This window comes from Piliocolobus tephrosceles, chromosome 11 (assembly GCF_002776525.5).
Source record: "Piliocolobus tephrosceles isolate RC106 chromosome 11, ASM277652v3, whole genome shotgun sequence".
Lineage (NCBI taxonomy): Eukaryota > Metazoa > Chordata > Mammalia > Primates > Cercopithecidae > Piliocolobus > Piliocolobus tephrosceles.
The window spans coordinates 27096232-27123095 of record NC_045444.1 but is presented as its reverse complement, the minus strand read 5'-3'; the positions used below and the strand labels follow the sequence as shown (position 1 = coordinate 27123095).

General features: G+C 36.2%; 1 protein-coding gene across 1 annotated transcript in view; it reads left to right on the top strand.

Moving 5' to 3' along the window:
* Positions 1–26864, top strand: part of LRP1B (LDL receptor related protein 1B) — a 1636277-nt gene that overhangs the window by 339064 nt on the left and 1270349 nt on the right. The window contains exon 3 of the mRNA XM_026453105.1: positions 8281–8418. Coding sequence (XP_026308890.1) covers positions 8281–8418 — 138 coding nt within the window. The remainder of the gene's footprint in view (positions 1–8280; positions 8419–26864) is intronic.

The window sequence follows — 26864 nt, the reverse complement described above, 5'->3', positions numbered from 1 at the left end:
GTGATCCGCCCGTCTCAGCCTCCCAAAGTGCTGGGATTACAGGCTTGAGCCACTGCGCCCGGCCACATGAGGCTATTTTAACATGACAATATTTTCTGACATGATCTAAACTCCTTCAGTAAAAGGATCTTAACTAGACTCCATTGTTTCTATTCATAGTAATACGTACCATTGGTACTTTGGTCATAGCAGGTGTTCTTTTTTTTAGGCGAGCAGGTATGTTTTTCACATATTAAATACATACGTAAAGCTCTATGTTAGATGCAAAAAAAGTTCCTACACTGAGTCTTCAAAAGAGAAAGGATTTTTAAATCCTAAAACAGTTATCAAAGCTACAAAAATTCCTTCCCCAGGGCTTTAAAAATTAGATGTCAGAGATGGCTAAAGGGTACTGCAGCTGGACAAAATCAATCATCTTTACATCTCTTGCAGTTTGTGAATCTTCACAACATCCATTTGAAATATGTAAACACTAAAGCCATTACTGGAACCTATTTTACAGAGAAATTATTTGATTTGAGTGAGTTACTATTAGTATTGAGTGCACATGAATCTTTAGAGGTTCTTATTTATATTCTTGCATCCTCAAGTGTAATCATACAGATTAACAAACGATTCAATTAATTTTGTTTTATTTGGAAGTTGAAACTCATAAATCCAATTTTAATTTTATTTGAAATACTATAATTTTTTTTATTTAATGCACTTACATGTAAGTTTGTCAGGTGAAATAGCTCAGACATAAAAGTAAGGTGTATTTGAAAATAAGAACACGATTTTATGAAATAAACACAGTTCTAGGAAAGTTGTATTGCTTCTATAAAGATATTATGTGATTTGATATTATATATAATAATAAGCTGAAGTATGATATTAACTATCTTTATATTATATGCTAATTTTCCCAAATAACATTGAGTAAATGATGTTGCTCACCTTCTTGATAGTCTTATAAATGGTCTAGATTGCTGTAACTATTTGGAATTCTCAGCTATGGTAATTATAATAGATATTATAATGCAATTTTTTCATACTCTTATAATAACTACATAAAAATTACCTTTCCACCTTAAAATACTAAAGGTGATAGTTTGTCTGTAATACATCCAAGAAAATAGATCTAATTGTGTGTGAAAAACATTCTTAATAAAAGAAGGCAAGGTGTGGTGGCTCATGCCTGTAATTCCAGTGTTTTAGGAGGTAAAGTCAGGCAGATTGCTTGAGCTCCAGAGTTTGAGACCAGCCTGGGCAATGTGGCAAAATTCTATCTCTGAACCTGCCACCCCCCCCACCCCCCACCCCTGCTCACACTAAATAAATAAATAAATAAATAAATAAATAAATAAATAAATAAATAAAGCCAAGCATCATGGGAGGCTGAGGTGGGAGGTTTGCTTTGGCCCAGGAGGTGAAGGCTGCAGGAGCCATGATCATGCCACTGTACCCCAGCCCGGGCAACAGAACAAGACCCTGTCTCAAAAAAAAACAAACAAACAAACAAACAAAAAAAACACATGTAAAAGAACATACTTGAAATCAGGTTAATGGTACTCTATAAATCTTAATATATAACTTAGTTATAATAACACTAAAAATTTGTTTTTAAATAATTCCAAGAAAGTTAATTTTTAAGGCATTTGTTATAAATTCTTAGAAATCATAAGATCTTCAATTTCATAAGGAGAAAGATTGCACAGGAATAAATATTTAAAAGATGCCAGATATAGGGGCTCATGCTTGTAATTCCCAGCACTGACAGGCTGACAGGAGGACTGCTGAAGCCCAGGAGTTTGAGACCAGCCTGGGCAACATGGTGAGACCAACATGTACAGGCATTTGTACAGGCAACATGTCAGTACAAAAACTAAAAGAAGGCCGGGCGCGGTGGCTCACGCCTGTAATCCCAGCACTTTGGGAGGCCGAGGCGGGTGGATCACAAGGTCAGGAGATCGAGACCATCCTGGCTAAGACGGTGAAACCCCGTCTCTGTTAAAAATACAAAAAATTAGCCGGGCGCGTTGGCAGGCGCCTGTAGTCCCAGCTACTCCGGAGGCTGAGACAGGAGAATGGCGTGAACCCGGGAGGCGGAGCTTGCAGTGAGCTGAGATCACGCCACTGCACTCCAGCCTGGGTGATGAGCAAGACTCTATCTCAAAAAAAAAAAAAAAAACTAAAAGAATTAGCCAGGTTTGGTGACACAAGTCTGTGATCCTAGGTACTTGGGAAGCTGAGGCGAGAGGTTACCTTGAACCAGAGAGGTCAAGGCTGCAGTGATCTGTTTTCGTACCAGAAGAAGTAATCAATTACTTCAATAGAAGTAATCCTCATATCCCTCAGTGTTTTGGAATTAGTAGTAGGCTGTACTAAAAATGTTCAAGTAATTTTAAAAATACAATTAAAACTCTGTTTTTAAATTAACTAGGTAGCGGTAATCAGAGGAAATGCAAAACTGCATAATTTTTTGAATATCAAGGACATCTTATGCTTTACGTATCAAATTTGGTGATAGCTTTACGTAACAAAGTATTTTTGACTTGATTTTATATCAACTAGGAATCAATATGTTTTTATTGCTACATTATGCTACCCAATGTTATAAAATAGAGTGGGAAAAAATAAATGTAAGTCCTTGGGCCTCAAGAGATATATTCAACCATGCATACATGATACAGTTCAGAAACTACACAATGAGGTATGTATCCAAAAAAGTGTGATATAGACAATGTCTGTACAAGTTCATTGAGCAACATGGGAGCAATGACATCCACAAAAAACTCCCCTTTGCCTAGTGTGTCCCAACCATGATTTCATTTGTTCCTATCATTATAGTGTCAGGCAGAAAGTATTATTAATCCCTATTTTTCAAATGTGAAAGAAGAGTCTTGGTGAGGTTAAGTACTTTATGTGAGTTTAGACAAGCAAATAGCTGTTGAAACTCAGATTCCTAAGTCTTTGGTCTCTAAACTTTAACATGCTTTTCACTGTATCATGTTGTTTTTCACAAAGAAAACTTTATGGAGACACTAGGGTTTGAGACTAACCTTGAAGGATTTTCTTAGGCAAAGAACAAAGAGGTTTCCTGTCTAGATGATGGTATTGCATAAAGAAAGATCCAGGAATGGGAATATATTTGGTGTATTTTGGGGAGGTGAAAGATGGCAGTCAATGAAGTAGTGTATAAATACTAAAAATTAATTGTAAATAATACTCATGAAGCTTCAATTAGATTATTGAATCAGGCTAAGGAGTTTGGTTTTGTTGTAACCAGCAGTTGAGGACCATTTTAATTTTGAGAGTATTCATGAGATGAAAGGAGTTTCTGTAGAACCTGGTCTGAGAATGCATTAATGGTGGAAAAGAGTAACTTCTGGCATGTCAGAGGAAGTAGAAATTAGCCAGGAGTTAAAATGCAGTGTGCATTCCTTCAACAATGGTATACCAAGCACTAATTCTGTGTCATGAAACCTGCTAGGTGTTTGCATTGGTGAGATAGATGGGAAATAATCAGTGACATCAGATATCTCATAGTCTTATTTTGAAGAAAAATACTTAGAAATAATAATCATGAACAAATCTATAATCTGCCACAGAATTTGGAGAAGTTGTAGGAAAATAAAGGACAGTATATAGTTGAAGGATAATCATGTGTTTGCCAGGCAGAAGATTGAGGGGATTTTATGAAAAAATGTGTGTGAAATGTGTCCAATCATGTCCATGGAATGCTGTGAGGAATAACAAAAATAATGGTATGAAGAGAATATAAGAGGCGTGAGAAAGAATGGTGGAAAATGTTCTCAGAGAGAGGCATTCTGGTCAGTCTTTGGAGGACTTTGCATGCCTCTGGCCTCACTGTGGCCGGGACCACAGAGGCCTTGGAGAGAAGTTCGGCAGAATGTTAGAAGTAGAGGCTAGTGTGAAATGGGAATAGGCATGCAGCAGGTGTTGTCTGTGTTTTGAAGAAGTTTAATAGTAATTTTTTTTTTTCAGTAGGCAAAAAGGGATACTGCTTGAAGGAAAGTTTAAATAGCAAAAGTAACTTTTTTTATTGGGTATAAGTTAAGAAAATTGAGTGAGATTGCAGGCACGGGACTTTGAAATATTGGGAAAATAAATGGGAAATAAAACCAAGAGACAATTCTAGATAGAACAAGACCCAAAAGGTGGGATATAATATAGTGTAAGGTAGAGAGGTTAGCTGTGGGGAAGGAGCAGTCATGCTGTTTCTGCTAAGATATGACAATGTTGGGACAAGTGCAGTTATTTGACTGTGTCTGCCATTAGAGTAGAAGAAAAATTTCCCTCTCCACAAAACATGCTATCTCAATTTTCTTTAATCAGAAGATACATTTGATGGAACTTATGTCCTTTATTATCCCCTATTAATGTACACAGTAAGATATTTACTCTATACTTAAAAATAATTTAAACATTCAGAAGTATACAGGTGAATCCCATTATCCTTGCATTATCCTGGAAGCATTATTTGTAAATAAGATTTAGTGTAAGAAATGAAACCTATTTCAGCTAATTGGTCAAGACTTATACATAATTTAAAAGTATAAATACTAGCCTCATGGGTTGATATAATTTAGGTCACCCAATGATGGAGTTTTTCTTTTTAAGTTGTTACATTTTCAATTTTGCTATCTTGTCTAGGTCACCTACATTTAGGTTTAAGGGACAGGGAATGTTTTCTGAATGTTCATGTTGCTGAAAGGTGAGGTGACATTCTCTCAAGGACTACCATGCTCGCTAAAAATTTTTAGTGTCTTTGTATAATTTTGAAATTTGTCCTACGCTATCTGGTCACCTCACTCCTGTCCCAGGTCCCTCCCAATTCCTTATGATTCAGTCACTACAGAGGTAATGCCAGGTTTACCAGAGAGCCTCCAGTCATGCTCCTTTTTGTGCCTCATTTATAATCGCTGGCTGTGAAATGTTCAAATGCCTGAAAGTCTTCATGAGATTAATCATTTAATTTAAGGCAACATTGCCATATTCTCAGGAATTCATGAAGCCCCCATTATCCCATGCTTCTCACCCTGGTGGATGGGTAGAAGCAGTAATCAGATGTCAGAATAGCCATCTGACAGAATGTGTAAGGAGCTTCATGGGATACAAATATTTTCACTGCACAAATGATCATTGGAAATTAGAATAGAGTAATCCCCAAAGTAACAGTACATGAAATATCCATATTGCCTGGCTTTTGAGAGAATTTTGTTTTGAGGCAGGCATTGCTATTTCTCAGACAGCCCTCTCTCCCCATTTTCCAGAAAGAACAACAAAATACTGATTTTAGCAGTTTTCCAACTGAAATATCCTAGCACTGTTCAAAGAAGTCTGAAATATTTATTCCCTCAACAGTGAGGCTAATTACCAGGGCCTCGGGCCACCTCTAAAAATATTCTTTGCTATTTACTCCAGTGTACCTTGCAAATATTATGATTGTCTTAACGTGTATTGACATGAAAATTTGAGAAGGACTGGTTAAGGTACAGGTCATCCAGCCATGATCCAACTGTCTCATGAGTTACCCAACAGTCCTGGCAACCAAAACAAGAGTATATCAAAGATGATAAAGACTATAGTAGCTAGTCTATAAAGAAACCAACTAACTCTTTAGTTCTCCCAGACTAATTTCTCTCTTGTCCCTAAACTTTACCACTAGGAATAATCTAATAACTCTATACATTGCCTTTGCAAAATAAACACACTTTTTCCTGTTTTCTCAAAATTTATAAGTAGCTGAACCTTTCTTCTGGCCACCAGATGTGTATTTTACTCCTGCTATCATGTTCCTCAGTTACCTGGCAATCTTAACAGTGAAAAATCATATTTCCATTTGAGTCAACACATGAACCACTTTTTAAAGAATCTTGCTGCTCGTGAGAACTGCTGAGTCATTTTTTGTTTTCTAACTGATACTTCTAAAATCTCTCAGTTTTACGAAGTGTTTTCTCTGTGGGTAACTTTTAGAACTTTTACAGAAAGGTCTAAATATAACTGGCCTAAACATTTCTTGGAAATTTATGCAAGGATGCATGTTTTAAAATTTTTATGAATCAGCCAAGTAATTTTAAAAAGCTACTATATGATGTTGGTCACAGAAGTTTATAGCTTTTTAATATTAATTTATGTGTCTTTAAAATTCATTTTTAAATGCATTTATGTTAATATTGTAAACATAAGATTAAATAGCTAGAGAGGCTCAGTGAAAACTCTTTCACTTACTCTTATTCCTGTAATTTGTATTCAAATTTGTATATTTGTACTTTGTTAATATATATACACACACAATATATAAATATATTTGGAAATAAAGATGTATTTTAAAAATATTGATACTCAAGTTATATCAGCATGTTACAGAAAATGAGTTGAGCATTTGGGGTGACAGGTGTTTGACATTTAATAGCCTTATTTAGTAGTAATTATATAAATACACATGAAATTCACAGAGAGATCTGTGAAACAATTCAGCTAGTGAAGCTACAGCATGAAAATTTGTTTATATCCCCTAAAACACAAAAGGTTAAGAGAAAGCTATTTTAGCATCAAACAAAATGATTTACACCTATAATTCCTATTTGATAAAGTATTTCAAAATTATATTTAACTTTTGACAAGTCTAGTTTTTTTTTTTCACTTGTATGATATTTTTGTTTTGTTTGTTTTCTAATTTGATCACATTGCAATCATCTGCAATTCTCATAATTTTGCATATCCTAAAATATGTTAGATTGGCCTTTTAATTATTATTATTTTTTTTACCTCAACTAGGTAGAGAAAGTAAAACATGAAATTTTTGAACTTTTTTTTTTTTTTTCAGGAGGAGGAAAGGGGCTTACAACAGAAAAGACAATTTTGAGATATAACTATTTACCAAAAAGCAACTTACCTTCTTAGGACTATGATAACACCAAAAACTTATTAAGTGTTTGCCAGACAGTGTTTAAGAGCTTTTGATAGAATCCTCACCACAGCCCTGTGAAATACAGACGTGATACACAGCTTGCCCAGACCATTCAGCTCATAAAGAGTGGGGCCAGCATTTAGACCCAGGAATCTGGCTCCACAGTCTGTTAAGCACTCTGCTATGTTGCATTTATGTATGTAACTAATGCATGTTGAATTCCTACTCAGCCTGCATTGCAGTGCTCAGAGCTTTGTAGTGAATAACTGTTGACATTCACAACAGCCCTATGAGGTAGGCTCTTTTGATAGTTTCATGTTATACATGAGAAAACTAATAATTATTTGATTAAATCAATTAATGTCCCATGGACTCAGCAGAGTTCTGATTAAAACCTAAGTGTGTCTGACTATAGAATCAAGGCTGCAGCAATAATCTATGTCAGATTAATATATGATAGTAGTCATATTGGAATTATTACACTTTGGATTTGGGAAAGCTGGATAAGACGAAGAAGAATCATGTTTCGATTTGGAAAGTGCTTGTAGAAGTATAGATAGGATTTGGGAATTGACAGCCGGACATTCAGATAAAATAACATGCAGTTTGGATGCTTGATAAAGATTTGGAATGGGTAAACTGAGAAAAGACCTATGTTCTGATTTAAGCTTATCTTAAAAACACAAAGGGTGATTATACAAAGTAGTTATCACTGGTGTGTAAAAAAATGAGTATGTCCTTTTTTTCACTTCTTGTTCTTTAGCAAATTTTATTCCATTGTAGTTGCTCAGTAAAAGATTTTTAAACAATAGAAGTCATACATAAATACATTTATAACTAAATGTTCTTCATATTCTTAAAGAACAGACTAAAAATAATATAACCTTTAGATTGACATAACTTCACTTAAACACCGCTGAAACAGTTTTGTTCATGTTACCTGATGTAATTTTAACAAGAGACCTGCCGAGAACCATTATCCATAGTTCACAGCTGAAGAAATTGAGATTCAAGAAGTTTAAGTGACTTGCCCAACTTATCTAGGGATATGAGATGAAACAATGACTCATATCAACCCTCAGATTTTAAATCCATCCTATTTTAATGTTTGGAAAGGATATTTATGTTTCTAATGCATTATTTGAAAAAATACATATTTCCTTTTCTATGGGGCTTATAAAAATTAGGTGTTTAATCACATAGGCTAACTTCAATGTCTCTGAGAACAAGAGCAGCACTCTTCTCTCACAGTATTTTCTGTAGCTTTGTTTTGTAAAACAATGCTAGTAATTACTTGTGCTTAACAGTTTTACCATTTAAAAAAGCTAACACATAATTCTATTCTTTTTTACATTTTTTTTCAGGTCCTGAGGAGGTAGAAATCAAGTGCCCCTTGAATCACATTGCTTGCCTTGGTACCAACAAATGTGTTCATTTATCCCAGCTGTGCAATGGTGTCTTGGACTGCCCAGACGGGTATGACGAAGGAGTACATTGTCAGGGTGAGTCCATTCGTGGAACAATGCAACTGAGATATTAAATTTTGCGTAGTAATGAAAGTTCAAAGAAAAGCTAGAACCTACCTTTTCTTTCAACCATAAGCATATCAGTTATTAAGAAAGCATGAATTTTATTGCCAGACATTTAATATGCATTTCAAAGCTGCAAGTATTATGTTTGAGCGAAAAAACACCATTAGGTAACACAGACACGCACACACACATTTAGACTTTGAAGTTGGACTCTTAAACAATATGTTTCATATAAAAAAGTATTTTTGATCAAAAGGCAAACGGGAAGTCTTTTTCACAGCAGATTGATATCACATGGTGTTATAAGCTTGTTTCTCTGAACCTTTGCTTAAAGTATTTGAAGGAATGCTTTGGCAACCAAGTCTTTTAGTAAGAAATATCCATGGGAAATTTTTTCCTTCAAAATCTTTCCATAATATTAAACTATTAACTTTCTTGTAATTTTCTGTCTTTTTAAAAATCAACATCTAAATTCCACAGTGGTAAAATATGACCTAGATATTAATGATAAGAGTGATAATAATTAAACTCTAAAAAGTAATAAAAAGTTAATTGCTACTGGCACATTCTAGTGGGGGTGGAGTAGGGGGAAATGAAACACGAGATGAAGAGAAATAACAGCAGAAGGAAAAGTCAAGCATCCAGGTAAGGACCCAGATTTGAGAACAGAATCAAGGTATCAGTCAAGTGAATCAGACTGCAAGATGGAGCTGGGAAAGAAACAACTGTACTAGAAGTCTCTAACTCAGAGTCTCATAGACTGAGTGTAACACAAAGGATATTGAAGCTAGGATTTCAATGAGAACCTGTCCTTCATTTGGGGGTCGGTAAGACCCTAAAGAATAGAAGAAAGGATAGAAAACTGGAGATAACATATCTGGTTTCTGGGTAGCTTCACACAAACTAATGGCTGTCATGCGGGAAGAGGTCCCAGGTCACCAGAAATTCCAGTTGTTCAGCAGGAGTGCCATATATATACATTTAAAGTGCTCAAAGTCAGATACTATTTTTTAAAACATTGTATCGTCAATAACATGCCCAAGCAAAACCTGTCTGGGGGCCGGACAGGGCTTCTTGGCTGACAGTTTTCCAGGTCTGGGGTGAAGTAAGCTGAATTCGAGACCATAAATGGAGATATATATTAGAAAAAGCATAAATCTCAGAACAATAACCTGAAGATGTAAGAATGTTGAGAGACCACAGGTAGGCTGTGGAAATCAACTGGTCACTAGGTCTTTTCCCTCTTTCTAAAGGTCTTTTCCCTCTTTCTAAACGTCCAATTACCCTGACTCTGTGGATAAATTCTGACTGGGAATTTAAAGACTTTCAGAAGGTTCCTTCTTTGGCCTGAGTTTCCTTTCTTAGCATTAAAGTTACATAAACAATCAGCAGATTCTTAGTTGCAGTTATGAATACATATGTAAAAATAATGAATGAGAGATTTTATTTTTATGTAAAGGCTTTGTGATATCTTTTATGTCATTGTATATAAAAAAGTGATATGAAAAGAAAGTAGGCTGGGTGCGGTGGCTCACTCCTGTAATCCCAGCACTTTGGGAGGCCGAGGTGGGCAGATCACCCGAGGTCAGGAGTTTGAGACCAGCAGGCCAACATGGTGAAACCCTGTCTCTACTAAAAATACAGAAAGTTAGCCAGGCATGGTGGCAGGCGACTGTATTCCCAGCTACTTGGGAGGCTGAGGCAGGAGAATTGCTTGAACCCAGGAGGCAGTGGTTGCCATGAGTAGAGATTATGCCATTACACTCCAGCCTGGGTGACTGAGTGAAACTCCATCCAAGAAAGAGAGAGAGAGACAGAGAGGGAGAGGGAGAGGGAGAGGGAGAGGGAGCGGGGAGGGAGGGAGGGAGAAAGGAGACTGAATTATAAAGTGTAACTTTCTTTTTGGATATTAATTATATTTTCTAGATACTAATTTTATTCAACTCAGTTATAATTCAGGCTTTTGGTTATATTGTTTTTGAATTTTCAGATAGATATGTATGACTAAGCAGATAGATATGTATGACTAAGCTTTTAAAAGAACAAAACCATCACCTTTTCCAATATTTCTTCAGAGGTGATTGCACAAACATGAGCAATGAAAATACATTCTATAAAATACAAGGCCTCTCAATCCAGAAAATTTCCACAGAAATGCACGCAACTGTATAAAGAATGATGGAAGCAGTGAACAACTATGACAAATAGAAACAAGATGGACTAAGATATATCAAAACGCTGTTTTAAATTTGACATTCTTAAGATAATTTATTATGTTAACGAAACAGGAGTTCCCACACTCCCCTCGCAGGCTGTGCGACAGGGTTGTGGCTCATCTGTTTGGCTGCCGTGGGCTCAAACCCCTTCCAGGAATGGGAGCACACAGACAGATAGGTGCCGGAGCTAGGGCCAGCACTTTTGGGCTCTGTCCCCATGGTAGCATCTACGGGTGGGTGCCTGCCACTCCCAAAGCATGTTATAATGCTCTTTTAGCTGTGCCATCTGCAGATGGCTTAAGTGTTAACCAGCTCAGTGCCCTCTTAGTACCCAGGCTCCTGTCTGTGTCCAGGAAGAGTCAGGTCACACAGGGAAATTGAAGGATGGTAAATGCAGAAGATTTTATTGTTGGATGGAGGTGGTTCTCAGTGGAATGGATGAGAAGCTGGAAAGGGGATGGTGTGGGGAGATGATCTTCCCTTGGAGTTTGGCTGTTCTGTGGCTGATCTTCTCTATGACCATCCCCAGCCGAACTTGTCTCGACATTCAGATGCTCCTTCGCTTCTCTCCTTCTCTGCTGCACCGCTCTGTGGCTCTGCGGCTTTTCTGCATCTCTGTTCTTCTCTTTGTGGAGCCCGAGGTTTGGGGTTTTTATGGGTACAGGATAGGGAGGTGTGGCAGGCCAAAGGACAACATCTGAGTGTGAAAACAGGAATGCCTGTTCCCATTTAGAGCCGTGGGTTTCCAGGCTTGAGGGTGGGGCCTTTGCTGGGGAATTGCCCTCTTCTACCCAGGATTTCCCTGCCTCCTGTCAGTATTATATTATTAACATTTAAAGTGAGTATAAGCAAGAGAAGCCTTCTTTTTATTAACATCCCTGTTAGATTACATTTGTGGTGCCAAGTGGTAAGTTGTTTATTTACTTAGACAGAGTCTTGCTCTGTTGCCCAGGCTAGAGTGCAGTGGCATGATCTCAGCTTACAGCAACCTCCCCCTCCTAGGTTTAAATGTTTTCCCGCCTTGGCATCCCAAGTAACTGGGATTATAGACCTGTGCCACCAGCTAATTTTTGTATTTTTAGCATAGCCGGGGTTTCACCATGTTGGCCAGGCTGGTCTCAAACTCCTGATACAAAGTGATCCACCCAACTTGCCTCCCATAGTGCTGGGATTACAGGTGTGAGCGCCTGGCCCCCAAGTGGTAATATATTTAAATATCGGTAGGAATGACAGTCTCTGTGGCAGCATCTGCTCTTATCCTGTTAAAAGAATATGGAAAGTTCTGAGGTCAATGAAAAAAGGAATTTTATCTTTCATGTCACTAGCAAAAGTGATTATTCAATCTATGTGATTGTTTTCTAGCAAACATTCTGAAGTTCTTTTAAATCTAAGAGGATAATGTGTGTGAAGATGTTACTGAAACTGATTGGAGAAAAAAACTCTCTGACATATGAAAAGCTCACCCCAAAACATACAAATACATACACACATACTCATCTTTTCTCATATTTTGTTTTTCTATTCTGAACATTTTCCTGTGTGATTCTTAGTATATGGCATAATTAATTGGCATATTTGATCAGGAAACTACAAAAGAATAAGATCCCCTTATATATCACCCAACTCCTTAAAATAATGCATACTCAGACTTTTAAATTCCATTTGATTATTTTACCTTACTTTCCAGTTGGAATATAACTTTCCTAATATGTGCAATTGCATTTTTTCTTAATCCACTCATAATCTATTGTCAGTAATTCTAATGTATTTAATTTAGATGGCAACTTCTGTTATTTAAAATTTTATGTAGCTGGTTGTTTACTTTTATATTTCTATCCATAAAACTAAACTCTTATGAGAAAGTGCTGAAAAAATCCTGGGGGTGATTTAGAACTTAGAGGCATTCTCAAAATGGACCAAGGTAAATAGTAGCCTTTATTATCTGTAATGATTCACCCTGGGAAAATTAATACTTCTTCAAACTTCTTGCTTAAATCTTATATGTATTCCAAATTTTCTAAAATGGAATTAACCTAGAGGTTTTTCAAGACTCCATTTTTTTTTTTTTTTTTTTTTTTGTCTTCCAGACAGGAAAAATGTATCTGTGCTGTTGTTTTGTTAAAAATCCTATTCCAGCTACTACTATGGAAAAAGGAAGGGAAGAAGGGAGGAAAGGAAGGGAGGAAAAGAGGGAGAAAAGGAAGGAAGGGAGGAAAAGAAGGGAGGGAGGGAAGGAAGGAAGGAAGGAAGGAAGGAAGGAAGGAAGGGAGGAAGGAAGGAAGGAAGGGAGGAAGGAAGGAAGGAAGGGAGGAATTTAGTGAAGCTATTGAAGAAGACAAATGAATTTTCAGCTCTTTATTGTTTTTAATTTTACTTTATTTTATCAATTAATCTTGTCATAGCCTCATTTTAAAAATTTCATTAAAATATTGTCAATATTTTTCTAATTTAAAAGCATACTGTAGAGTAGAATTTCAGCATGCAGAATTCCAAAACAAAGGTAAGGAGAAGAGTTGCAATTGCAATGTTATAGTAAGTGTATCTGTCATCAACACTGAGCTTAAAGCACAGGGAGGGAAACCTGTGCTAAAGTGTCTTGAAACATCAATAAGCCTACAGCTAAGAAACAAAGAAGTGGAATTAGCCAGGAAGACCTAGGTTTGGGAGCTCAGAACACTTTTGATTAGTAAAGCTCTTACAATTTAAGAGTAGATCCTGCTGTATTTTCTCTGTGTTGAGCTGTGCTAAGGTGATCAGGTAGTCTCAAGCCTATCTCAGGTGTAAGGATTTCCTCTCAAAGAGATTAGTTTAAGTAACTGAGTTAGTTTAGTTAAAGGCTATGACTGTTAACACTAGCTGATTTCGGGGCCAAGCTTAATGCTTCCCAGAAGCAAAGCAACAATTTCTAGAAAGAATAGAACTTCTATAGGTGTTTCATCCTTTTGAAAGGCTTATACAGATACTGTTTATATTGACAAATGACACTTACATGAAATTAGGTTTGTGCACTTATGGAAGACTGTTCTAAATATATATGTATATATATATGTGTATATATAAACATATATACACATGCATACTTGCACATATATATGTATGTATGTTCATTTTTTCAGGGATTTAGTTTTATAAATTCTGTTTAATTGGAAATATGCTTTTGCACATTCATCTGACTTCTTAATACTGATTTATAAGGTATAATTGCTAAATTAATCCTGCTAAAGAGACTTAGAATTCAAGTTTAAAAATGTTCGAATACATTGACAGAAGGGGCAGCTAGCTAACTCAGTAAATAGCTCTGGGGAAAGGATGACCAAGTAATTTGACCCTACGTTGTAGCTGAGAATTCAAAAGGTCATCTAAAATAGTTAATTGTTGAATGGAAGTTAATTTCATTTGTAATAGGTTTACATCTTTAATGAATGTTAATATTATATTAAGTGCATGTTCTCTTCCTCCAAACAGAATTATTGTTTAAGAATAACTATGGAAACAAAAAAATTTGTAAATTTTTACAAATGGTGTAAACTGCCTACTAGTAGTTTAGAAATGATCACAGAAGGCTTTAAGTTAAAAGGAGATATTCTTCATTAAGACATCATTTCAGAGTCTATATCTGTCCCTCTTCCTAGACAGTAGTGGTTTCAAATGAAGTTACATTACTTCTATAATTTTTGATCACAGCTTTTCTGTAGTGAGATTCCTGGTATATTATGGATCTTTATTTGTTGCTGCAATATACTCTATTTTCAGTTAATTTTGATTTGATTTGATTTTAATGTATTTTATTTTATTATTATTATTATTAATTTTTGAGATGGAGTCTTGCCCTTGTCGCCCAGGCTGGAGTGCAGTGGTACAATCTCAGTTCACTGCAACCTCCACCTCCAGATTTCAAGTGATTCTCCTGCCTCAGCCTCCCAAATAGGTGGGATTACAGGCGTCCACTACCACGTGTGGCTAATTTTTGTATTTTTAGTAGAGACGAGGTTTCACCATCAGGCTGGTCTCAAACTCCTGACCTCAGGTGATCCACCTGCCTCAGCCTCCCAAAGTACTAGGATTACAGGCATGAACCACTGTGCCTGGCCAGTTTTAAATAGGTGCAAGTCAACAACATGGATCCACTGCTACCACCCCAAGAAAATATTTATTCTGTGTGTATACCTGGTATCTGTAGTAGAAGAAATAGCAATTGCTTTGATATGGAGATTTACCCCTTGGTGCAAACAACTCCTATTATTTCTACCTGTTTCTCAAATGTACTATCCTCCTAGATGGAAGTCTTGTGTGAAACCACAAAAAGCCAGAGAACTCAAGTTCCTTAGGATGAGTGATCTCTCCCCTATTGGAGAGATATGTTAATGTTCTACCACTGATAGTGTTAATTTATATGAATATTTATAGGACCTGGTAGCCCATGTTTATCTAGATATTTCCTTCATCTTTCTCATCTTGATAGTGGAAAACAAAGAATGTAGAAAATATAATGAGTATGAGGCCAAAAAGACTTCTTTAAATGTGCCAATAGAAATACAGTAAGGACTTTTCCAAAATTCAATTCATTAATCAACTTCAGTAAAATTTGTTTGCACTGACAATATTCCAGATATTTAGCTAAGTACCAGGGATTCAGAAAGTCCTATTTTCTTCCTTCATGGAATTCACATGTAGTAATTGAGGTAGGAAAAAATTAAAGAGGAAGAATAAGACAAGAAGCATCTAATTCTACATGGGAAGATGCAAGAAGATATCCCAAGTGAGCTAATAGTTGATAGGCATCTCACTCTAAGCATTGGGTAGGCAGATGAGGAAAGGAAGAACATTACAAAATTAGGGAACTATGTATACACAGGCATAAGTGCAGGAGAAAGTATTGTATGTTCAAGACCTCTAACTTTTTGGGTAAGGTTGAAGCATACATCCTTGAGTGTAGTGAGAGGAGTTTGAACCTGAAAAAATACTTAGGAATAGACCAAGAGGAGTTACATTAGAATAGGCATACCTTATGACTTATTTAAAATGCATTTCATAAAACCATAAAAAGCAAGAGAGTAAAAGCAAAACATATCAGAGTATATTCTTAGTAGTATTTTAAGAGTGTCATATGAAGTTTTAATAATAAGCATATAGTAGCTAGAATTGTTGCATATGTGTAGCAGGTTATATAGTTTATTTTTAGAAAGTATATATGTGCATTACTGTGATTATAAAACTTGGAGATAATCACAGTATCTTTACCTCACATTGATCAACTCCAGAATGGATGCACATTACATGTTGTTCTTTAATGTGTCACTTGGATGTAGTTTGTGTAAGTGAAAGTCTAAATAGACAACATAAGGAGCCATATTAAGCAAAATCCTTTTCAAATAACATTTAGAAATTTGGAAGGTATATTTACTATTTTAAGCAACCATAATTTCACCATTCGCAAGCTACTAAAATACTACCTTGTAGTATAACTTCCCTAAATTTTGTCCTCTTGTCCTTTAACTTTGAAAAATATATCCCTGTTTTAATATTATTCAAAAGTATGAATTATAACTAACTGTCACTCAGCTCTCTACTCAGCCTCAAATGTGAGGCCAAATCCCGTATGATTCTTTATTAGGTTTTTGACACAGCAGCTTGATATTTAAAAAGCAAGGAATTAAAGCAGGTAGCTGAATTTGAATGGCATCCCCAGGAGTCACACTGGAAATCAGTTGGAGAGCAAGCGTTAAACCCTGTGACCTTGAGTTTTCCTTCACCAATTTTGACTACTGGGCCTTAACATATCAACTCAGAGAACTGCATAACATCGTGATGCTTCAGCATCCTCCTGACCCACTCTCAAAGCAGCAAGATGGCTTGTAGAATTTCAGCTGAAGACATTTTTCAACTAACTATATATTCCTTGTCAGGTTTATTAATTGTTTGAAAAAGAAAAAAATGTGCTGAGTAAACAACAGGCTGAACAACTAAGTAACCAGTTTGAAGTATTCAGTGTCTCAATCTTACTAGTAGCTTATCCTTTTGAGAAAAATCAGTGCTTTCATTTGGTGAAGAATGTGGAAGGGAACTGTTCATTTTAACTCTTTGAAGTAGATCTGCACCAGTAACAGCAGGAAGTTAAAAAACTTCAGAAATTTTGACACTTATGATGGAATCTGGAAGAAATAAAGAGAGATTTCTCCAAGTCATTCAATAGAGAAAGTTTAAATTTTGAATAATGTATCCCCATGGGGGATACATTCCGAGATCCCCTATGAAGGCCTGAAACTGTGGATGGTACCCAATCCTATACAGACTATGTTTTTTTTCTATACATGCCTACCTATGATAAAGTTTAATTCATAAATTAGGCTCAGTAAGAGATTAATATCAATAATCATAAAATAGAACAATAACAATTTACTGTCATAAACGTTTTATAAATGTGGTCTCTTTCTTTCTCTCAAAATACCTTATTAAACTGTATTTAGCTATTTCCAGAAGACAGTTGACTATGGCTAACTCAAATCTCAGCCAGTCAAATCCTGGAAAGTGAAACATTGAATAAGAAGGGATGTTCCAATGAGAATTAACCATAAATATTTAGAAGATTTTAGGTCTGTTGAGCCTAATCTGTAATTCTAGTAAATCTTACAAATTCTATAGACAAAGCTCACAAGAGATTTTCAGCCAGTTTTTTCATTTCTGAATTTCTAGTATTTTCATAATTGTAAAAAATACTATTTTTGTGGCTTTTTAAATAATCCATTCTTTTCACTTATATAGTAAACCCTATTCCATAGAATCACATGTGTGTTAGTTCCATCTACTGTGGTTTGAATGTGTATCACCCCAAAATTCAGATGCTGAAATCTAATTACCAAGGTAATGTTATGAGGAGGTGGGTTCTTTTGAGAAGTTATTAGGTCATGAAGGTGGAGCGCTCACAGATGGGATTAGTGCCCTTATAAAATAGGCTCACGCCTGTAATCTCAGCACTTTGGGAGGCCAAGCGGGGGTTGGATCTCTTGAAGCCATGAGTTCAAGACCATCCAGGCCAACATGGCAAAGTCCACTAAAAATACAAAAATTAGCCAGATGTGGTGTCACGTGCCTGTAATCTGTTACTTGGGAGGCTGAGGCATGAGAATTGCTTAAGCCTGGGAGGTGGGGGTTGCAGTGAGCCAAAATTATGCCACCGCACTGTAGCCTGAGTGACAGAGTGAGACTCTGTCTCAAAAAATAGAAAAATAGAATGATAGAAGTCTTTTGCCCCTTCTATTACATGAGGACACAGCTGGAAGACCTTATTCCATGAGTCATAAAATGGGCCCTCATGGAAAATAGAATCTGCTGGCACCTTGATCTTGGACTTTCCAGCCTTCAGAACTATGAGAAATAAGCTGCCATTGTTTAAGCTACAAAGCCTCTGGTATTTTGTTATAACACCACAAATGAACTAGAATAACAGAATATTTCAATACATTAAGTAATATTATGAAAAATGAAATAGCTGTGAGACTGGTTACTTCTGAGCTCACCGTAGTCAGTCCCTTCAGAATCAAATCAAACAATTATTTCTTTTTCACTTTTGTGGAGATACAGAGACATATGCACATATATTATAAGTTTTCAAACTTTTGGCATACATTTGCATATTTGAATTTAGATGCAAGAAACTCTTCATTAGTGACTAATAGTTTAGTGAAAGTAAATCACCCAGATTTATTTGCATTAGCTGAGAATTTGTGTTCTAGCTTTCCATTAGGCTTGCGATTAAGAAAAAGCTTGAAACCAAATGATTGATCTCTTTATGACACAAGGGATTGTAGAACTGGTCCAACAACCCACTGTAGTTGTAAAAAACCATGAAGTGGCAACCAAAGAGAGATCAATCTGCTCTGCTCACCGAGCTTCTTCTGGATTAGGTCATTGTGCTTGTGAGCCAAAGCTTGAGTGTCGGATACAAGGAGAATGGGAAGGACAAGCCCTAAAGAACAAATTTTACTTCCATTTGCTGAAATGTGTGGTGTGTTATTATTTAGAGTACAGTACAGGTACAAAACCAGAAAGTGCCAAGAAAAAATCTATACAGTTCAATAAATGACTCTGAGAATTCTCCAATATTCTTAGAGCAGTAACTCTAAGAACTTGAATTGTCTAATTTTTAGTTAGGTTAATTAAATATTACTTTAGTGGTCTCAAAGAAGTTTAGAGAGAAATATTAATAGGTATACATGCTCTTTATTCTAAATAGTATGTGTCAAATGATCCCCAAATATTTATTATATGTAGAATTAAATATACAATTTGTTTTATATAAATGTATGTGGAAATATATGTTTGTATACAGAATGTGTACATAGAAATACATGTGCAGTCTATCAAATTTTCCTAACCTGTGTCTATTGGATATCCAGGTAAAATGATTATTTAGAGAATTAAAAATATACTTATCATTTTACACTCTTCGACTGGGTTTGTTTCATTTGTTCCCATTTTCAAAACCAGTGTCAGATGAGGTTTGCACTAGTCATGCTCTTGCTTTGACTCCTGTGTCCTCCCGCCCGCCAATGACTTCAGTTCCATTTCAGTAAGTCAGGGTTGTATTCTATCCATCTAAATTCATTATGCAAAACAGAATGTGCAGAACCGAGAGGAATATATTTGAGATAAAATTCCAATGTTGCCTAACACAATATAACTTACATTTTGATGTGAGCTTTTCACGCAAATGTGCCTTGGTTTAATTTGTCTTTTTTTCTGTCTCTATATATGTTTCATACCCCTACTAGATTGGAAACATCTGAAGAAGCATAGTTTACTTCTATCCAGTCACTTGACCGCAAAGACCCATCCAACTGGCCAGAGATGACAAACATATGGGGAACCATGAGGGAGTGATAGAGTGTAAAGGTGTAAGGATTGTTTTGCAGAGCAACTTCTAGAGATAGTATGTGCTACATTGTGTGCTGGAATTTTTGACCCACCGCCCCACCACCATTTCCGCAAAAAACAAAACAAAAACAAACAAACAAACAAAAACAGTGTGCTTTTTGTCAGGAATATTCACGCCTGCATTTTGCCTAAAGTGATTTGCTCCTTTCAATTTTGTTTCTTATTTACCAGAAATATCTGCAACGTGCAGAAGGGAAGTACAGGTCTCCTTGATGACTATAACTACAAATTAAAGAAGCAGCAATAACTTTCTCTCAGTGCAAAACAGAGTCGTTGGATAATAGGGCCAGAAGGGACTTTCAGAGGTCATCCAGTTCATCTATCTGCCTTCAGGCTGGACTGAAACCAAACTCACCTAGATAGATTGCCATCCACCTTATTTGGAATGCCTTCAGGGAAAGACATTCTAATAACCATTTTTAGTTATATAGTCAATGCTTAGCAGTCTGTACTATGTGCAAATACTTGCATTTCATATCATAATATTTTCTAAGCCCTCTCAGTTTTTAGCCTGTTCCTTCTAACAGATTCTATACTCCTCTAACTTAATCACACTTTTCCAAATAGTTTTAAAGTTTCCAAACCTCTGAGGGTATAAACCATCCCTCCTTACTAACCCGGACACAGTTTATTGACTGTCTATTACCCACTGTAATTGGCTGTCATAGTTTCTGACTGCTATAATTCCCCCCACTCTCTCTCTCTCAGGTAAATATTTCATACACCTGAGAGGATACACACACACACACACACACACACACACACACACACACACATATGTATCCTGAGCATTTCCTTTTTCACTTATGCCATGTCAGTCAGGAATTGTGTTTGGCTGGGAATAACCGAGATCTTTAACAGATTGGATTTAAAAAAAAAAAAAAAAAAAAAGTAGAGTTTTACAGAATTTTACATTTTCTTTCAAATTAAAAAAAAATGTTATAGATAGACATTCCATTGAAGGTAAGGTGATTCCGTATGTGACTCGGGTCCCAGACTCCATTATTTCTGTTCTGCAATCCTTGTCACTTGGCTTTCATCCTCAAGGTAGAAAAATGGCCAAAAAAATGGCCACTGCAGCTCGAAATATCACATCCACATTCCAGGGGGAAGGAAGAAGACCAAATTATCCCTACCAAGCAACTTACCTTCTTCTTAAGGAACTTTCCAGAAACCTGATTAAACACCTTTACCCCATTGATCAGAATTTTAACACATAACCACCCTTATTTGCACGAAAGACTGGGAGATGTATCTTTTCAAGAGGGTAAACTTTGCTTCAATAAAATCAACGTTGGAAGAAGAAGATAATAGATATTTGATAACAACTAGCAGTTTATTCTATACATGTTTTAACAGAGCAGTTAGCTACTCACTAGGTAGCTGTTGTAGTCCTACTCTGATAAACCCTATGAGAGGACTCTAAAGGAAAGAAAGAGAGCTGGTTATTAATTAGCTCTGTGGCTTTGATTATCACTAAAAGAATAGGTTTGGACAACATCACTGACTCCTTCCAGATATAAAATTATATAAACAAATAAAACTATTTAGGTCGGGCGCAGTGGCTCATGCCTGTAATCCCAGCACTTTGGGAGGCTGAAGCGGGTAGATCATGAGATCAGGATTTCAAGACCAACCTGCTCAAGATGGCGAAACCCCGTCTCTACTAAAAACACAAAAATTAGCTGGGCGCGGTAGCAGGCGCCTGCATTCTCAACTACTCATGAGGCTGAGACACAAGAATCGCTTGAACCTGGGGGGCAGAGGTTGCAGTGAGCCAAGGTCGCGCCGTTGCACTCCATCCTGGGCGACAGAGCAAGACTCCATCTCAAAAAAAAAAAAAAAAAAAAAAAAAAAATAATTAACATACCTGATAGGTATAAAAGTTATGCTGTAGGCCAGGCGCAGTGACTCACGCCTATAATCCCAGCACTTTGGGAGGCCAAGGCTAGCAGATGGCTTGAGCTCGTGAGTTCGAGACCTGGACAACATGGAAAAAACCTGTCTCTACAAAAAATACAAAATTTAGCCAGGAGTGGCAGTGCTTGCCTGTAGTCCCAGCTACTTTGGGGGCTGAGGTGGGAGAATGGCTTGAGCCTGGGAGGTGGAGGTTGCAGTGAGCCCAGATTGTGCCACTGCACTCCACTCCAGCCTGGGCAATAAAGCCAGACTTTGTCACCTTGTCTCAAAAAAAAAAAAAAAAAAAAAAAAAGTCATTCTGTGCTGTAGCAAAAAACTGCCAAATACCTAGATAAATGTCCGTAAAGGATAGTTCTCATGGAGCCAGTGAGGGCTGCCTGCTGCCTGAGAAAAGCCAGATTAATGAAGTTTAAGGGAAGAAGATACCCATGTAGCCATCTCTTTCTATCCCTCCCACCCAGTTTCTTCTTTATTTTTTTTTCATTTTTTCCCCATTTCTTTCCCTTTTTCTCTCCTCTCACACTCCCTAGCCACTGCATACCCCATACTTTTTCAGACGTTATTTTCTCAGTTTTATGCCTTCAAATGCAAGCTTACGCTTGAGACTTTTAAAAAAAAAACTTGTCTGAATTTCAAAGTTGGCTATTATTTCACATTTCTGGTCAGCCAACCCTATTTTAGCATTGATTTTAACTGTGGCATGTCAATGTGTATACTTTCTTTCTGTTTTATTTAATATGTTGAGACTGCCAAGCTTCATTAAATATGTCAAGCCATGTTAAATTGTACTTATTCTCCTTCTGATGGTAAATTTCCTATCTTTTTTTTTTTTGTTTGTTTGTTTGCTTTCCTTAGCCCACTGATATTTGCACAAATAAACCCAAAACCTTTTTTATTGCTATTGATTTTTGTTTTATTTTGAAGGAGTTTTAGTTTTCCTTTTAATTTCAAATTCCATCGGGTGATTACTTCTAACACTTTTTACAACCCCAAATAAATCCCTATCAGTGAGATCTCAATTAAGAAAGCCATTCTTACCACATGGTTTTAGAGAGTAAATAGGCATTATATAGGCACTGGATCAGATCTTAATAAAAAGTCACAGCAAAGGGCCAGGCGGGGTGGCTCGCCCTGTAATCCCAGTACTTTGGGAGGCCCAGCCGGGCAGATCACGAAGTCAGGAGATTGAGACCATCCTGGCTAATACGGTGAAACCCCGTCTCTACTAAAAACACACACACACACACACACACACACACACACACACACACAAAATTAGCCGGACATGGTGTCGGGAGCCTGTAGTCCCAGCTACTCGGGAGGCTGAGGCAGGAGAATAGTAGGAACCCAGGAGGCAGAGCTTGCAGTGAGCCGAGATCGCTACACTATACTCCAGCCTGGGCGACAGAGTGAGACTTCGTCTCAAACGAACAAACAAAAAAGTCACAGCAAAAACAACGTATCAGATAGAATGCATAGTATATCCAATACATGATCCAATTTGTTCTAAAAATCCTTGATGTCTAAGTAAGAGAAGATAAAGATTGAAGAATTCAAAGGGTTTAGAGGAATGAAAGTTAGAAAAATGTTAGAGATTGTACCAAATTCCCTATGTATATTGCTCACGCATAGATTTTTCTCTCGTTTTTAACAAGGGTAAACTCACTTCAGTGTGGTGTTATGTTGCTTTTTTGAGTGGGCAGGTAAGAAAGTGGAGAAACACTTGGGATGAGACCAATGATCTCTTCACCTAACTAGTCACTGTTAGAAAGACCTGTGTGGATTAGCCAGCCAGGAGAGCATACTTTTTCTAGTATTTACAACTCATATCTTTTAGGAGCCTGGAACTGAGACAAATGTGGCTGAATTGCAGTTAGTAATATCTGCCAAACTTGAATGGCTGTATTTTTAGTTTATACATAGCACAGGATTTTACAGCCCCAAAAATCAGAACAAAAAATTGAGATATATCTATATAGAAAATCATATATAAAATATATATGAAATTATATATATAATCAAGTATAAAATTATATATAACATATATAAAACATATATATATAAACGTGTATATATATATATATATATATAAACATGGATTGGATTTTTAAACTGTTGATGTATCATTATCTTTCCTGTTCAGACAGAAATACTATAGGCAAAGAAATAGTGCTCGTACTTAAAAAGTCTATATGCCAAGACATCCTTCATGATTGGCAAAGACTTTTTATTTTTTCTTTCCTGGTTAAACTATTCTTTTTGAAATCTAAACTTTCGCTATTTGACTGCTGAAGTTTTCTCCCAAAGCTTTATTTGGTACACAACATATTTCTCCCTTTTTCTTCAATAGCTTTTTCTATTTTCATTTGTCATTTATGATTTGCGGCATGTAATAGTTTCAGTGAGAAATACTTCCCAAAGCAAATATAAATATTTCCAATATATAAAATTGCAACAATTCTTTGCTATTCAGATACAGATGGAATATATAATCATTCTTTTGGAGAGGCAATTAGCACTTAGTTCAGTGACTTGGGATGTTGCAACTCATTCATGTTTTTTTTTATTTTTACTGCATTCAACCAATGTACTACATATCTACAATGGACCAACACGACTCTAAACAAGAACTGCCTCAGGATTCTCAGTGAAAGTTTACTAATGTAGAATATTAAACAAAAGGTCATCCAACTCTCTTTGTGCAGTCACAGAAATGTTATTTCCTTAGCATTGACTCAATGCAGCTCAAAAGTCAATTGTATTCCAGTTGTGAAAAATTATCAGAAGTTTTCCTAACTCTTTTAAAAAATTATAAAACATACTGATATCATAGATGTGAATTGCTATCGATGTTTATGATCATGCTTTATGCTATAATAGCCATTCAAACTTAATATTTTAAATTTTATTACTTATTTATTTTTCAATTAAACAAGATATTTTGTTGGCTTTGGGCAGCTGGTTGCTACTCGCATAGTAACAATAAGGCAGAATATAGAAACTTAAACTTTCTTTGTATGTTAAGCTTTATTTTATTTTAGAAAGATAAGGAAAGGATGGGGTAATTTCACCTGTTATTTATTTATTTATTTATTTATTTATTTATTTATTTATTTATTTTGAGTTCTGAGATACATGTGCAGAACATGCAGATTTGTTACATAGATCTACATGTGCCATGATAGATGTTTGCTACATCTATCAATCTGTCATCTAGGTTTTAAGCCCTTCATGAATTAGGTATTTGTCCTAATGCTCTCCCTCCCCTCGACCCCCACCCCTCAACAGGCCCTCATGTGTGATGTTCCCTTCCCTGTGTCCATGTGTTTTCATTGTTCAACTCCCACTTACGACTGAGAATATGCAGAATTTGACCATTCTTATTGTACAATAGGAGGAGAATGTACTTGAACTAAGATTAGATATGAAGCTATAATTGAACTGATGTGTTTAAAAATCAAATAAATGCTCAGCTTTAGGTACTGTTGGAATTAAATTAGAATTATTTTAAAAGTACCTCTGTGGAGACCTAACTTAGTAACATAGAGCTGACTTGGTGGCATTAATGTAATCACAATTGATGGGCTAGACAAGGAACTACAAATGAAATATGTATGGATGGATGATCCAGCAAATAAAAGACAACATGTCATATGTCTGAGAGAAGGCTTTGAGGAGGAAAATTGATTTATGCCAACTTTATTAAAATATTTTTGAAACCTGACAAATTGGTCCTGGAGACTGAAGTTGCAGTGAAGTTAATGGCCAAAAGGCAGTAAAATGATATTAAATGAACATTACATTTTTGTGCTTTGAATGTAGGGATTAATCTGGCCTAGCTAAGGAAAAATAGTTTGAGAGAAGATAATTTTCAGAGTTGACTCAATGTCAACTACTTTGTACGATGACAAAACAATTACTCACTTCAACATCCTCGTGCCACATTTGTAGTTAGATGATGAAAACTGTGTCTTAAATTAATGGGAGCTAAATCACATATGGAAAAGGAAGGCTTTTCCAACAAAGGGGGATATTTAAGTGTCTCAGAGACTTATTTTCTTCAGAGTTGTACATGTATGCTACTTTCATGTTCTTCATAGATTCGGTCTTCAAAAATGTGGTTGCTTTGTTTATCTTTTATTTGCCTGTTTGGATAAATATTTGTTGAAATACAATCAACATGGGCCAGTCCTTGCTCCGGGGATATCCAAATGTTTCCTACCAATAGGGGGTTCTCATTATTGTATAGATACCACTTATTAGCCGATAATTTTAAACATGTGTATATATATACTTTCATTTCCCTACTGTGCTATTTCTTCACTTCTATTCATTGTCTCCATTTCTACTACTCTTCATCTGTATTAAGCATACTACAGTCAAGCTTTCATTTCTATCATTCCATTGAAGCTGTCTTGTCAAGTTCATCAGTAGTGTCTGTATTGGTATAACCATTGGTCAATTTTAAAATGTCCTTTTAATTTTTCTATCAGTAGTTTTGGACAAAGTTGATCAATTCCTCCTCCTTCACTTGCCTTTCAGGAAACCACCACAGTCTCTTGGTTTTCTTCCTAGCTCACTGGTTGTGCCTTTTCGGTCTCCTTCACTTTTCCCATTTCCCCTTAGGCAGCCTCTGTCCTTAGCTGTGTTCTCTCTATTTAATTTACTTGCTTAGCGAACTCATTTAGTCTCATGGCTTTAAAGATCATCTATGTGCCAATGACTCTCAATTTTTTTTCCAGTCTAGCTCATTCTTTAACTGCAAAGAGAGTTGGGTATGTATACCCAAGTGCCTACTCAGCATCTCTACTTGGATGTCTAATAGATATCTCCAACTCAACAAACCCAAGTTCCAACTCAACAAACCCAAGATCTTCCCCACCCCTGAGAACTATCATAGCTTTTTCCTTCTCAATTGGGGGCAGCTCTTTTAGTTTCTCACACTAAAAACATTAGAGAGATCCCTGACTTAAAAAAATTTACCATATTGAATTCTTCAGGATATATTATTAGCTATACCTTTTAAACATACCCAAATTCTTATCACTTTTCACACAACTGCTACTATTTGGTTGAAACCACAATTATCTTGTACTTGAATAACTGTAATAACCATATAATTGATTTCTCTTATTCCAAATATTATCATAAATATATTCTCTTCTCAATAAAGTATCCAGGTAGTCCTGTAAAAACCTGAATCAGATTATATCAGGACATAGCATTACTTTGTTTAAAACTTATCCATGGGTTGCACATTACATTTAAAATGAAGCATAAACTCCTCCAATGACATGTGAAACCCCGTATAACCTTGCTACTTATTTGTCTGACCTCATCTCCAAT